The sequence below is a fragment of the Dysidea avara genome, chromosome 4 (assembly GCF_963678975.1).
Source record: "Dysidea avara chromosome 4, odDysAvar1.4, whole genome shotgun sequence".
NCBI lineage: Eukaryota > Metazoa > Porifera > Demospongiae > Dictyoceratida > Dysideidae > Dysidea > Dysidea avara.
This window is the reverse complement of record NC_089275.1, coordinates 42,713,587-42,727,022: the sequence shown is the minus strand read 5'-3', so window position 1 is coordinate 42,727,022 and position 13,436 is coordinate 42,713,587. Positions and strand designations below refer to the sequence as shown.

At 36.7% G+C, this 13,436-nt stretch overlaps 1 protein-coding gene across 1 annotated transcript; it reads right to left on the bottom strand.

Moving 5' to 3' along the window:
• Nucleotides 1-9,514: 9,514 nt before the first annotated feature.
• On the bottom strand, nt 9,515-12,580 carry LOC136253874 (uncharacterized). The gene has a single exon (XM_066046534.1). It carries the CDS (start codon nt 12,578-12,580, stop codon nt 9,515-9,517), a length of 3,066 nt encoding a protein of 1,021 aa, XP_065902606.1.
• Between the last annotated feature and the right edge of the window lie 856 nt (nt 12,581-13,436).

Genomic DNA, 13,436 nt, shown 5'->3' with positions numbered 1-13,436 from the left:
TCTTATCGTTTTACTGTGATTTAATATCTTGCACTACTCCAGTTTGTTTCAGTACGTTTTATCAATGTCCTATGGTCCCTATTCTAGTTGAAAATTCCTGTGAAATATATATTTTCGAGCTATAAGACTGGTTTTGTCATACTTAATCACATAATTATGTGCTTCAATGTGACCACCATTACAAATTAACTTCACCACAGGTGTAATCATAAATAATTATTATCATACTACATTGTCACAAACACTTTTAAACTCTTTAACAAAGGATGTATCATCTTATTATATGGGGTAAGATAATATTCTTTGAAACAGTGTGTAATATGTGTAATGTATCCTTACATGCATGGTATAGCTAGTAAGGTTAGATAACATTACACTTCAATAGGAAACCAGCAGACTGCAGCTGATTCTTTGGTTGTTGAAAGAGCAGTAACTTCATATCTGTACACCCCCATTATTATACTTGAGAGATTACTATGCACTTTTTGTTCAAAGCAACTTAAACAAGCCATTTTGTTATGCTGTATGTATGTCTTTGGCACAATCTTATAAGATGGTTTCAGACTATTATCTGAAGTAAGTTTGTAAACAAAACACTGTGAGCAAACACAAAGTGATAATCGTCCCTCATTTTGGTAACAAGTGATTCTTGACAGTCTATGTTCCTATGTAGCTGACACTATGAAGAGCATCAAACTCATATTAAGCTCAGAAAAAGCATGCAAAAAACAAAAGCATGGTGCATGGTTATACAAGGAAACATCTGTGAAGCTATCCATGAATAGCATTCTAAATTTTGGTCTGATGTAGGTGTAATGGTACGAACATGTGCTGGATTCTGGTAGTTAGCATGATAACTGCGGACTTCGCTGCACAATGGAATGTTTGACACAATGTTCTGTGGGAGTTTCTACACTACAAGAGCTTGTACTGAAGAGTTGTTACAGTGCATGCAACACCCCAACAAGGATTAACAACATCGTCATGACTAATCTAACCATATATATTTGCAGTTTATTATTACACAAAAGCTGACTTCATAGGTTACAAGGTTTTGAATAGCAAGGGTTCTTGTCTGCCACTTTAACCATAAGTAACAATGTATACAGTAGAGGATTGTTGCAAATATGCACAAAATGTACAATTTCAAAGCTCAGTGATATATATAATATAACTGGATCTGCTAAAAAGGGTCTTATAGCCTTTCTAATTGCATGTACTTGTCAACCCATAACTTGACTTGTGAACATGGTATCACCCTGAAATTTGTTCACATTATACCCCTAACACAGCGCTATGGCTTGGTGTACAGTAATATGAAGGTGATACATTAAAAACATTAGGAGTATTAATTGGGAATTTGGAAAGGCTATAAGACCCTTTTTCACAGATCTGGTCACTAATATTATCAAGAGTAAATAAAGGAAGAGAGAGTATCCAACTGCCATATACTGCATCAAAAATGAGCACGTCAAGTAGAGAAGCCATCCCGTAGTGCTATCAAAGTAAGTGTTGAATGAAGTAATAAACACCTTCTAGCTCAGACTGTTTGACTTCAAATCATGCCTGGGCACTACAAACAGACTGACCTAGCAGGTGTTTATTACTTCATTCAACGCTTTCTTTGAAAGCACTACAGGATGGCTTCTCTACTTGACCTGCTCATTTTTGATGCAGTATATGGCAGTTGGATACTCTCTCTTCCATTATTTACTCTTGATATTATGTATTCAAAATCACAGCTACACAATAAATGTGGTCTAGTAAATCACATGCATGAAAATTAATATGTTGGAGCTCAATAGTGTCACTGTGTACGCATCACTGTATGTACAACTCTAACTGATCCACCAGGACACCTTCATCACTGAAATGTTCATTGGTACACATCCTCACCTCCACAGTATCCATAGTAGCCATATCCAACTGCCTATAGAACCATGGTAGGTTGGGGTTATCACAACAAGTGTTGTTAGTAGGACAACCAGAACCGTCCCACAAAGGGTCAGATGTGTAAAATATATGGTGCTGTGCAAACCCATTATCAGAACCTGTCTCGCAATAGTAGTGGGTAGGTCCAACAAAGGAGTTTGGCTGGGTAGTAGAATTGGCAGCACATGGGCAAACCCCAGAACGTGTACCAGAATCTAATCCCACAACATATGACCAAATATGTTGACGAGGATTACCGTGGGTGATGGACAATCCATCAATACGATCAGCTAGAAGAAATGCATCTGGTGCTCCTTTCTGGTAACCTCTAGCCATTCCACAAACCTTCTGGTAGTTTATTTGTTTGGAGGAGAAAAGTGTGTGATAACATCCACCATTGTCATTTGGTGATCTACAAAAACTGATGCCATTCTGTGAGCTCATGTTCCACCCAGTTGGGCATTCATCTCCTCTGGTAATGTTAACACTAGCAATTCTAGTCCACCCACCAATATTACCACATTCTGATCGTTTGTACATATCACAGTATACACGATGTAAAGGATTAATAAGCCAATAATATCCTGACCTGTTGTGAGTTTGTGGGTTCCAGTCATAGATTTCCTTACAAGACTCACCAGGATAAAAAGGATGGCTGAATAGATTAATACCACATTGTTCAGAACTTGTCGTTGCTGATATTTCTTCACCAAAACACAGTATTACTAATATAAATGATTTTAGCATTCTGACACTACACTCTAGGGTTAGTCTAGGTTGTTGTATATCCTGAACTCTTTAGGCTGATACTTTATATGTGTTTCTATGTCACATACACTCATAAAACTTCTTTGGTTAACCTCAAGATACATGCTATACACATTCGACTACATTTTGATTGGTTTCGTGAAGTGCTAAGTGTTCATGAATCCTTTTGTATTTTGAATGGAATTTTGCATTTACATAGTGTGTGCTTATTCATCCAATGATGTTTTTGTTTTTGTTAAGCTTTACAGTGACCAGCACTGAATCAAAGGTCTGACAACAACAAGTGCTGCAGCCCTAACCCATAACCTAATAATAATATACACTGGAGATTGAATAAGCTTTTGAAATTACGTATATGACCTATACAGCAGTTTACACTACAATAAAAAGCATATTTGTGTGTATGTGATATTCTCTTAATGTGTTGTACATATAACGTGCACCCCTGTGGTGTATGTGATCTGTAGGAGATGATAGTTCATGTTTTGCTTCATTACATAGCATATATGAACTATCATCTCCTACACATTATACCCCACCTGAGTACATTTTATGCATATCACATTTAGAACTCTTCACATATGCACAAATATGCATTTTATTGTAGTGTTATATATAAGGTGAAAAATGGACCAAAGAAGGAAAAATCACTTGATATGTACATAGAATACAGTGTTAATTTTTGGAAGCCTTTGCCATCAAAGCCTGATACATAAACAATGTAGTGACACTACACCAATTAACTTATAACTACTGGATAAAACAATGTATACACTTACAGTATCCATATCCTATTACAGGCCAATAATTGTCTAATCTAGAGTTTATTGTGGGTGCTGAGATTACAAAACTAGATAAACCATTCCATTGATCAATGATTCGGTGGTTGAAAAAGTTCTGTCTTACTGAAGTTCTGGCTCTTTGTTTGTAAAGTTTTGGATGGTGTCTTCTACTGCTGGTGGTGGTGTTCAGACTCTTAAGATCGACATTATATAATTATAGTGATTATTTAATATCTTGTAGACTTCTATTAAGTCACCTTTTTGTCTATGAAAATATAGAGAGTATAGCCCAAGAATTAAGTTTCAGTCGATTCTGATATAGCATACTAGGTAGACCATGTACTAGTTTGGTGGCATGATGCTGAACATTTTCCACTGAGTAAAGCGATATCGTTAATCAAGAACAGAGACCAAACTTGAACACAAAATTCTAACTGAGGGCAAATATAAGTACAGTACAAATGTTGAAAGAACTAAAGACAAAAGCATTATATTCTGCCAAGAATTTGCATGGCTTTAACAGCTGTTTGTTGACAATGAAATCAACTCTGATGAAATCCACACACCCAAATCCTTTTCCTTTACAGTATAAGGATCACTTACCACTTTTAACAGTCAAAAATAAAATAATCATTTGCTGAAGTTGTATGTATAAGCTGATACACATTGCCTTACATTTATCAATACTCAAAGACAGTAACAAATGTAGAGAACATTCCGTGGCAATATCAAATCCTTCCGTAGTCATATGATTACTCTTTAAAGCTTGGAATCATCCGTAAACTGCTCAACAGGTGAACAATGTTGAGCTAAATATCATTATAACAAAAATGCAAGGGTCCTAGTACAGATCCTTGAGGTACTCTGCTCTTAACTGTTATTCATCTGGCTATTAGCCTATTACACCATTATATATAACTCTCTGTTTTCTGAGTAAAAGAAAACTTCTTAACTATGTCAAAATTTTCCCAGGAATTCCAAAACAAGACTTTAATTTCCTTAACAAGCGCATGTGAGGGACCAAGTCAAACACCTTGCAGTAATTAAGTAGCTAAAGTCTAAGTAGCTAAAGTCTTTGAGCAGGCTGTAGGACTAGGTGTCCTACAGACCTTCAGCACTTGTGCTGTAAAGCATTAATAAATAAATAAAAAAGTAATTGAAATATAAAACGTCAACTTTCCAACCTTCATCTATGGCAAGACGGCATGCAAGAGTTCAATCATTGTATGACTTAAGGTTTGTGAAAGAAGATTTTCCATGACAAAAGCCATGTTGAGTTTCAGATAATAATATGTTGTAAAGACAGAAAGCAGAAATTAAAGTTTGTCATAAATAATTTGATAATGTGAGAGGTCAAGCTCACAGGTCTATGATTATAAGAAGCCTTTATTATGAATATAAATAACAAGAGCATTTTTCCATTCTGAAGGGGTTTCTCCAGAATGCAATAAGTATGAAAACAGCTGGTGTAATGGTTTTATAGGAATGATAGCACAAGATTTCAAAACTTTATGGCGTATACCATCATATCCTGGAGCTTTACGTACATCTAGGTGAACTAGTTTGTCATATACTTCATCTTCAGTGATCTCAAGTTTTCAAAACAATTGGAGTGAGGTCAGGTGTAGTAGTAATGTCTTCTTCAGTAAAAAAGTTCATTTAAAATATCCACTGTCTCCCGATCATTATTGCAAATTAACCCATTTAGTTCATGTACAGGCCCTACTGTTACATACTTTCACTTTTTGTCTTTTTGCGTAGAGTTTAGATAACAATAAAAGGTTTTGGTCGTGAGTGGAAATTATATAGCAAGCAATTCTTCACTGAGCCTTTCTAACACAGTGCCTTACAAGATTATGGTGAGTATGATTCGTGTTTTATGTCCTATGGGATGATTTGGTTGTTACAGTAGTAAAGGAAGAATCAGTATTGAGGGGTTTCAGAAACCTCAGAAACCCCCTAAAACTGCCCCTGCTATGATACAATCAACCTTAATTTTATATTCCCAGCTAGGGCTCACCACTCATCTACTTTGTAAAATTAATAATCAAATTTTATAAATACAGTATAATTATGCTACAATATATAATAATTATTATGTGCATTGGAACCAAGGGATCAAATTGGTATGGCCTTACTAGTTTCTGGGTGTCAGAGGTGCTTCTTGTGCTTTTCTCATTTGTAGCACTATGTGATGGGTAAAGTGCATTGGAGTAGCTAATCTTTGTTGAAAATTTATTCATAAAAACCACTGCATAATGTATACAGATTTACAACCCCAAGTGTATAATATGCTCTGAAGTAGGTAACCATATAATATCATTTCTATAATTATTTGACTGTGCAACAGTTCCTGACTGTTCCATTAGAGCATGTTGATCTTCTCTATATATGACATTTGAGATTTCGAGTACATCAATAGTGAAACAGGGAGGTTGCCTACATCTGTAATTACACTAGTGCACCTTTTATGGCTATAATTTAGCTATATATAGTATAGTCATAGTAGATGTCCACTAGTACGCCCACCAGTATATGTAGCTGATCATGAATGCAGTTATGCTAATGGACGTTTAATAAGACTAGCTCCTGTAGGATACATCCCTACTCATGCAAATGTTGTACTTGTGTGTTTACTTTTTGTAACTACAATGGCTGGTAAACCCCCAGCAGCATACAGCATCAAGGAAAACGAATAGAACCAGGAATAACTCTTGCCCCAACTATCATTACCGATGCGCAAAGCGATCATTTCACATATGTTTACCCATCACATAGTGCTACAAATGAGAAAAGCACAAGACGCACCTCTGACACCCAGAAACTAGTAAGACCATACCAATTTGATCCCTTGGTTCCAATAGGCATGTTTCAAGCATTTAATGATGTGGTCTGGTTCATTATGGCTGAGAGCCTATAGCCTTTGGCAAAACAGTAAAACAAATTAAACCATCTATATATATATATAATGAAAGTTTAGCAAATCTGTGAGATGGAAGCAAGTTAAACTTTGCAGCACTTTTACTAAAGCATGAGGGCAGACTGAAATGTGAATCAATGAATCGACTGTAAATTAGCCCAACTAACCCCTAGCTGGAGGGCATAGTATCAGTATAGTTAATAACTATAGGAAATGTACTTCTATGGTTAGGAAATGTTAGACTAACTTATAGTTGATTTCTTGATTCCCATTTCTGCCCTCATAATTTAGTAAAAGTGCTGCAAAGTCTCGTGATCATTTGCTTCCACCTCATTAAACCTTCATTATATAGATGGTTTACAGCCATGATGAACCTGACCACATAATTTTGGGAAATGTTTGAAACATATGCCTAGGAGTCAAGGGATTGGTTATGATGAATACAGAAAAATCCCAGACCAGTGGTTAATCCACACTGAGACAGCTTGCCATCTAGCCATATAAGTATGTGTGCCTGGATAATTTATATCACTCCCAAAAGTGGATCACTGGCTATTGACCCACAGAAGCTGCATTACAAACTCATTAGCAGGTTATTTGTTATAAAAGAGCAGCTAAGCAAAAAATCCTTCACTTTGTGATAAAAGCACCAAATTTTTCTGTGCCGTAAGTTGTCAATGAGTAACGTATACTATTAAATCATTTGAGATATGTTGCCATGTCAAAATCATTGTCTTGGGGCATGTTTGAAACTTTTAAACTAAGCTAAAAGCCTATTTCTAGTTGGTTAGGAAGGAATACAAGTACATTCAAATCTTCGTTTTGTTTAAATTGCATGAGTATATTACAAATTTACAGGTATGTAACCGAACGATAAGATCATCTACAGCTCACAAATTGGAAATTGATTCACAAATTGGAAATTGCTCCACAATTATTCTCGAACAACTTGTAACATCAATTGACTCCCTAGGCTGTGGAATGCCCTTCTCCCTATCAACATTGATTCACACTGAATGCATGCAGTCAAGGCATTGATCTGCAAACACCAGACCTTTGGAATCATTTTACAGACCTCTTTAACCCAATATCCATGTATTTATCATTCCCTTTACACCTGCTATAGTTGCTGTTGAATTGTTTCTACCCCTAATTTCAATAGTTAAATGATATAGCTAATTAGCTATTTAATTTTATTGAAACCATCAAGATAAATAATATGTACAATTCCTCAGTCACTTGTTACCACAAAGACCAAAGTCAAAGTAGACGTGGCAAGGATGGATACAAAACAATAAATAAAAGAAATTAATTAGCTAGTCCAAGTGCAGGATAGCAAATAATGTAATTATCTTCTTTATAATTTGGTGGCAGGCCTTCAATGCAGCATAAAGTATTATCTTTTGTAGCTAATTGTTTTCTATTCATGTTGTAGCTACTGTATAACTAGCTTCTATTTGAGCTACCATTCTATGGCAGTGCTAGCATAGATTATTAATTTAATCCCACTGAGTGGGATTATATGGTGCTATAGCTAGCTATACGTATATAGCTAGAGTATTAATTTTTAACTAGTTAATTAAAAACTCACCGCGCCCTGAGATGTTGGGTATCACTCTTTTCACCCTATTTCATAACCCTACAGAACTTAGACAAAAAACGGTGAACCAAAAAGGCGAAAAAAAAAGTGCAGTATTGAAGGGGGATCGAACCCAGGATCCCAGTGTGATGGTCCAGTGTGCTACCGATTATGCTACCGCTGCTAGCTCCCTTGATTCCATTCACACTTCCCCTAAAGTCTACTACTTGTGGCAACTACTGGACGCTTCCCCTAAAGTCTACTACTCGCGGCAACTACTGGACGCATCCCCTAAAGTCGACTACTTGCGGCAACTACTAGATGCGTGCCCTAAAGTCGAAGAGAGAGAGCAACAACTACAGTAGGAAGTCTGGATGCTTTTGAGCTTAATATTACGTAAGGGTTATGAAAGGTGGTGAAAAGAGTAAAACCCCTGAGATGTTCCAACGTTTCTGTTACTAGGGATTTCCAACTATAATTAAATGTTTGAAATTCCAATGTATTAATACAATTATCTTATTAAGCAACTTATGAGGGTTCATTTGGTGCAAACCGCATGTTGATAGCATTTTCTTATCCAAAGTTACAAGCACAAGAGTGTAACACTACAGAGATTTTAGCATACAGCATTTTAAACCATTTTACATTATACCAATGGCACCAGCTGATGCCCCACATTCTTTCAATGATATATCCTGTTTAAAACATGCTATTGGCACACAATTTTCACCAAAATGACCATAATTTAATACTGATCAATAGAAACATAGAAAAGGTCCTTCAAGGGTTTTCCCCTATTATTTGCATTTGTATAATGATATTATTATAAAAACCCAGAACAACTATGCATGAAAATGCCATTCTATAGTAATAATACATACTCTGCACCTTAATAATTGTCACGCAGTTTTAATTGAAGCATATTAAGAGGGATTTCCCTGGGGGTTTCCCCTATTCTGGACCTTAATTGATACATCAGTGCGCCTATGCATGACAATAATATAGCATAATAGATAACAAGAGACACACCTAATCTTATCTTGTACCATCAATACAGGAAGTGGCTGCTCCCAGACTTGCACCTCGAATCGCATGGTGTGCACTATTTAGAAATTCGTGTAGCGAATGCACGTGCGTGGAATAATGAGGCAGCCTTGTAAGAAGCATTAGGCGTGATTCAGATATACAAAGAAGAATGATGTAAGATTATGAAGTGCCTTTTCAGTCTTGTAGCTTGTTTTATAAAAAAACTTGACAGAATGATTCTTCTTGCACAGTTGCCTGTTAATCACAATGTACTGAAGTTTATGCACAGGGTATTCTTTATGGTCATGGCATTGCAATGTTTCAACTAGTGGTTTGGTGAAGTACTGATCAGGTACTGCCGGCTAGGAAAAATTAATAAATTGTTTAATTTCACTGATATTATTCTATTGATTGATTATTGATTTAACCTCATGGTAATCGGCGCAGCCATTCTTTACCAGAATGAACACACATACAATAACATTATAATGATACATGCTGTAAAACTCAATTGAGAATTTCTAAATCACCCTTATCAATGTCAACCAACAAATTTAGTGAAAGAATTTCATTTTCTCCATCATACTGTACATTGTACCACTCTGATGTTCCAGGAACCAAACCAAGCACTTGACCTTTGTACCACTTCTCTTCGCCATCAACATCTTTCCACTTGTGGTAAATTTGCTTTCCAATTAATGATTCACAGTTCTTGACAATAGCATCAGATCCTTCTGGTATGGAACGTGCAGTACAATCTAGTAGCTGGCAAAGGTTTTCACTGATTTCAACAATTGTTAATTGTCTTTTATTTTTAGTGAGAAAGAACAAGGTCTTGTCTATGTGCTTCTGTTCTAGTACCTTTTTCCTAAAATCCAGTTGTAATTTAAGTGCTGCAACCTTCTCCTTCTTGGTCTTGAGTTTTGCTAATCCTTCTTCGATTTTTTGCTGTGACTGCCACAAACCACATCTTAAAATTCCTTGCACTAAGTCTTCTTTTTCCTTTACCTTCTTCGCTTGCAATCTTTCCAACTGCAACCTTTTGGCTCGCAAAAGTTTAGCACGCTCTTCCAAAAGTTTTTGCCTTCTGATGTTGTAAAGTTGCTTAAATTCAGGACTAAGGCTTCGAGCTTTCTTCATGAGTTCCTCTCTTTCTTTCGATGTTTTAGCACTTAGCCAAGCAGCAGTTTTATTGTTGGTAAACATTATCATTGCCTCTAATGATAAAGTAGAAGCATTTGGTTTCTCACGTAAAAACCTGTCAAGTTTAGCAAAATCTCTTTCACTAATTGCATTAGTTGTAGGAACCGACTTTACCTCAGCAGTTAGCACAGCAGATGGATTATGATACTTACCATCAGGCAAATGATCAGCTACAAGGCGAGATATCAAAGATGAAAATGCATTAAATAGTACCTCAAGAATTTCTTGTGCTGTGGCATCATACACACTAGGAGCTACTAATGACTCAAAAATGCAATCCTTTGTTGGTGGGAAGTCGCTGTACAGTAGTGCTTCCCCAGATAGTACGGTGTTGGCATCTTCTGACCATTGCTCTAAACAATTCTTTAAATGGGTAAACTTTTCATTCATGCTCAAGATGGTTGTTTCCTGACATTCAAGGACACGCCACAATGGACCTGTTACTATCTTGTTCACAAGTCCAAGTGCTTTGCATCCTGCCACGTACTCTAACACCTGCACATCAGCCAATACTGCTCTTAGCAGTTGATTTGGTGTTTGCCATACTTCAGTGAAGAATTTTTTGATTAGAGTTGAAATGTAGTATACTGCACCAGCATCATAAAATAAAATATTGAATCTATTGCCTCGAAATGATGCTGGTGGATTCTTTTGTATATGATTTGACCGTAAGTATGCTGTAAATGACTGATATACCCCACTTTGCTCGCTACCGTGTTTGCTAAGAGCTTTGCATGTGGTACGAACAAGTCTAATAATTCCACATTCTGATTTGCGTATCAGTACGCTTTTGGTTGTGGGATTTTCAGAAAAGTGGGCTGCCTCCCATTGTAGCAGTACTGATGCTGCAGCATCAGCCATTCCAACTAACAAATGCAGCCCACAAAAGAAATTATTTAGAGAGGACATGCTACTTTGTTCTTCAGTTGAAAGATCATTCCATGATGAAATTACTTCAGGAAGTACTGAAGCACGATAATCTTCTAAGAGGCAATTGAAATTTTTCTGCACGATATGCCTGTCAGACATGGTATTCTTTATGCTACTGAGTAACTTATTCTTTGCTTGTGAACCAACGGTATATTCAAAATCTCTTAAAATCTGCTTAAATAAATCTAAGGTTTGTTGTGCTGACCCTGTTAGCATTTCAGACAAGCCTAGAGAATATGCAGTGCTATCAGTAGAGAGCTGGAAAGACCCATAATGTTGCCCAAATTTAGATGTGCCATCTGCATGCAGTGTTACATTTTCACATCCTTGCAACTCATCTGCTATTTGTTGATACGATAGACATTTTAATTCAGTCAACATTCTTACCAGTGTTGATGGCTTTGGTAACTTATCAGTTTCTTTATTTGCTATATTCCATATTACTGACCTAATGACTGGTTCTACCTGACGAATACCCACATTCATGCTGAGGAGTTCCAGGCAGCATTGGCGAACATTATCAAGATAAAGCTGACTGTGTACCTGTGTTTCAATGGTGCAATCTCTTGCCTTACTCTCCATATCGTTTTCATCTAATCTTACCGCACCCAGTTCATTGCGAAGTTCATCTATTTCAACTTCAAGTTCATTAATTTTCAACTGATACTTCTCTTCAAGTGTAGCAAGCTGGTCTGTGACTTCTTCGATAGCAACTCCAGATTCACTAAACCCTTTCAGGCATCGATTAAGCTTGCTGCGATAACACTCTTTTCCTAAATGAGCTGAATGAAGTCTGTTCTCCATTTTAATTACTGCTGCAGACTTAGCTGCCACTTGTTTCTTCAAGTCATCTATACAGCACTGACTGTCTTTAAGCTTATCGTCTCTCCTCTTTATCTTCTTGTTGATGTTACGAATGCTTAATTTACTAAGCTTAGTGCTTAGCTCCTCCACCTTTAGCTTTTCATTACTTAAAGCAGCTTCTGTCTCATGTAGCTCACCTGTCAATTCTTTATATGCTTTCTTCAAGGCTTCTGTTTCATAGCTGCATGTTGGAACTTGATCTGCTGCAGAATACCTTGATGCATCATCAGCTGAAAGCTCTTTGCTTGTAACTGGTGCTGTTTGATTTAGTAACTTCTCTAGTTTACTGCGTTGCTTCTCTTTTCTAAGTTTGACACATGTTTTCTCTAACCTAGTTAAAGTAACCTTCAATGTTGCCAAATTAGGCACTGTTTCATCTGTGAGCATTTGCATCCAGCAATAAAATTCTTGCCAGGGTACATTGTTAGCCTTTCTGTATTGATTCAACTCGCACAAAATTCCTTTTGTGAAATCCTTGCAACTTAGCTTAAGAACAGTACCATCCATAAGCCCTTCAATAGATATCCCAGCATTTTTGCAATGCATGCCAGGAAAATATGTTGCTTTGTAAGCCATTATACCTATAGAATACAGAAATACATATAGTTGTTATTCTTTTGGCTGTTAAACCAGCAATTTAGTCATTTCCGCGCAAAACAACCAGTTATATACTGCCTATAGCTACTCAAACTTATGCAGTAGTGTTGCTACAATCTACAACAGTGTGTAACAAGGTGTAACTGTTGGTTACAGCGCCAGTAGACACAAATTTAGCACTGATTTTAGCATTAAAATGTGACAAACAAGTATCAAATCAAAAAACAGATAGAATATTCAAATTCAGCATACCTGAGTTGCTAATGACGGGTCAACAGTCCAATGTAGCTATCAGATTTTCGCGGAAAAGCATTCAAATAAAGGCGGTTTACGGTGCCGTAAATCCCCAATCAAAATCTCGTACGCAAAATTTTGTATTAGTTCTATTGGAAGATTTTGAAATCTCATTTTAAATAGTAAGCTGTCAACGAAATACAAGCTGTATTTCTAAAACTCCAGGATTTTTATAAACTTTAATTCATTAGTAACCGAGTCGCAAAAGAAATTCTATAACTTCTACGAGTGGAGTCGAGCAGCAGTGATACAAAGTTCAGGTGTGTAAATTAAGTAGGTTGGAAATCGCTACTGTTACATGTTTCAGACCCCTGTATTCACAGGCTTTAGCTTTCTCACAGGTCCCTAGTGGGATAGCATTTAGGCCACACCAAGTCAAACCTTAGTTTCTGGTCACCCGCCCGCATGGTAAACCTGGAACCCTAGTTTATGAGGACTATTATTAATAGTACAGGTGCTTAAGTGCATGTGACCCAGCAAGACACTTATTTTTTATTGCAAAAGATCGAGATACTCTAATAGAGCAGTCAGGGATTCCAAT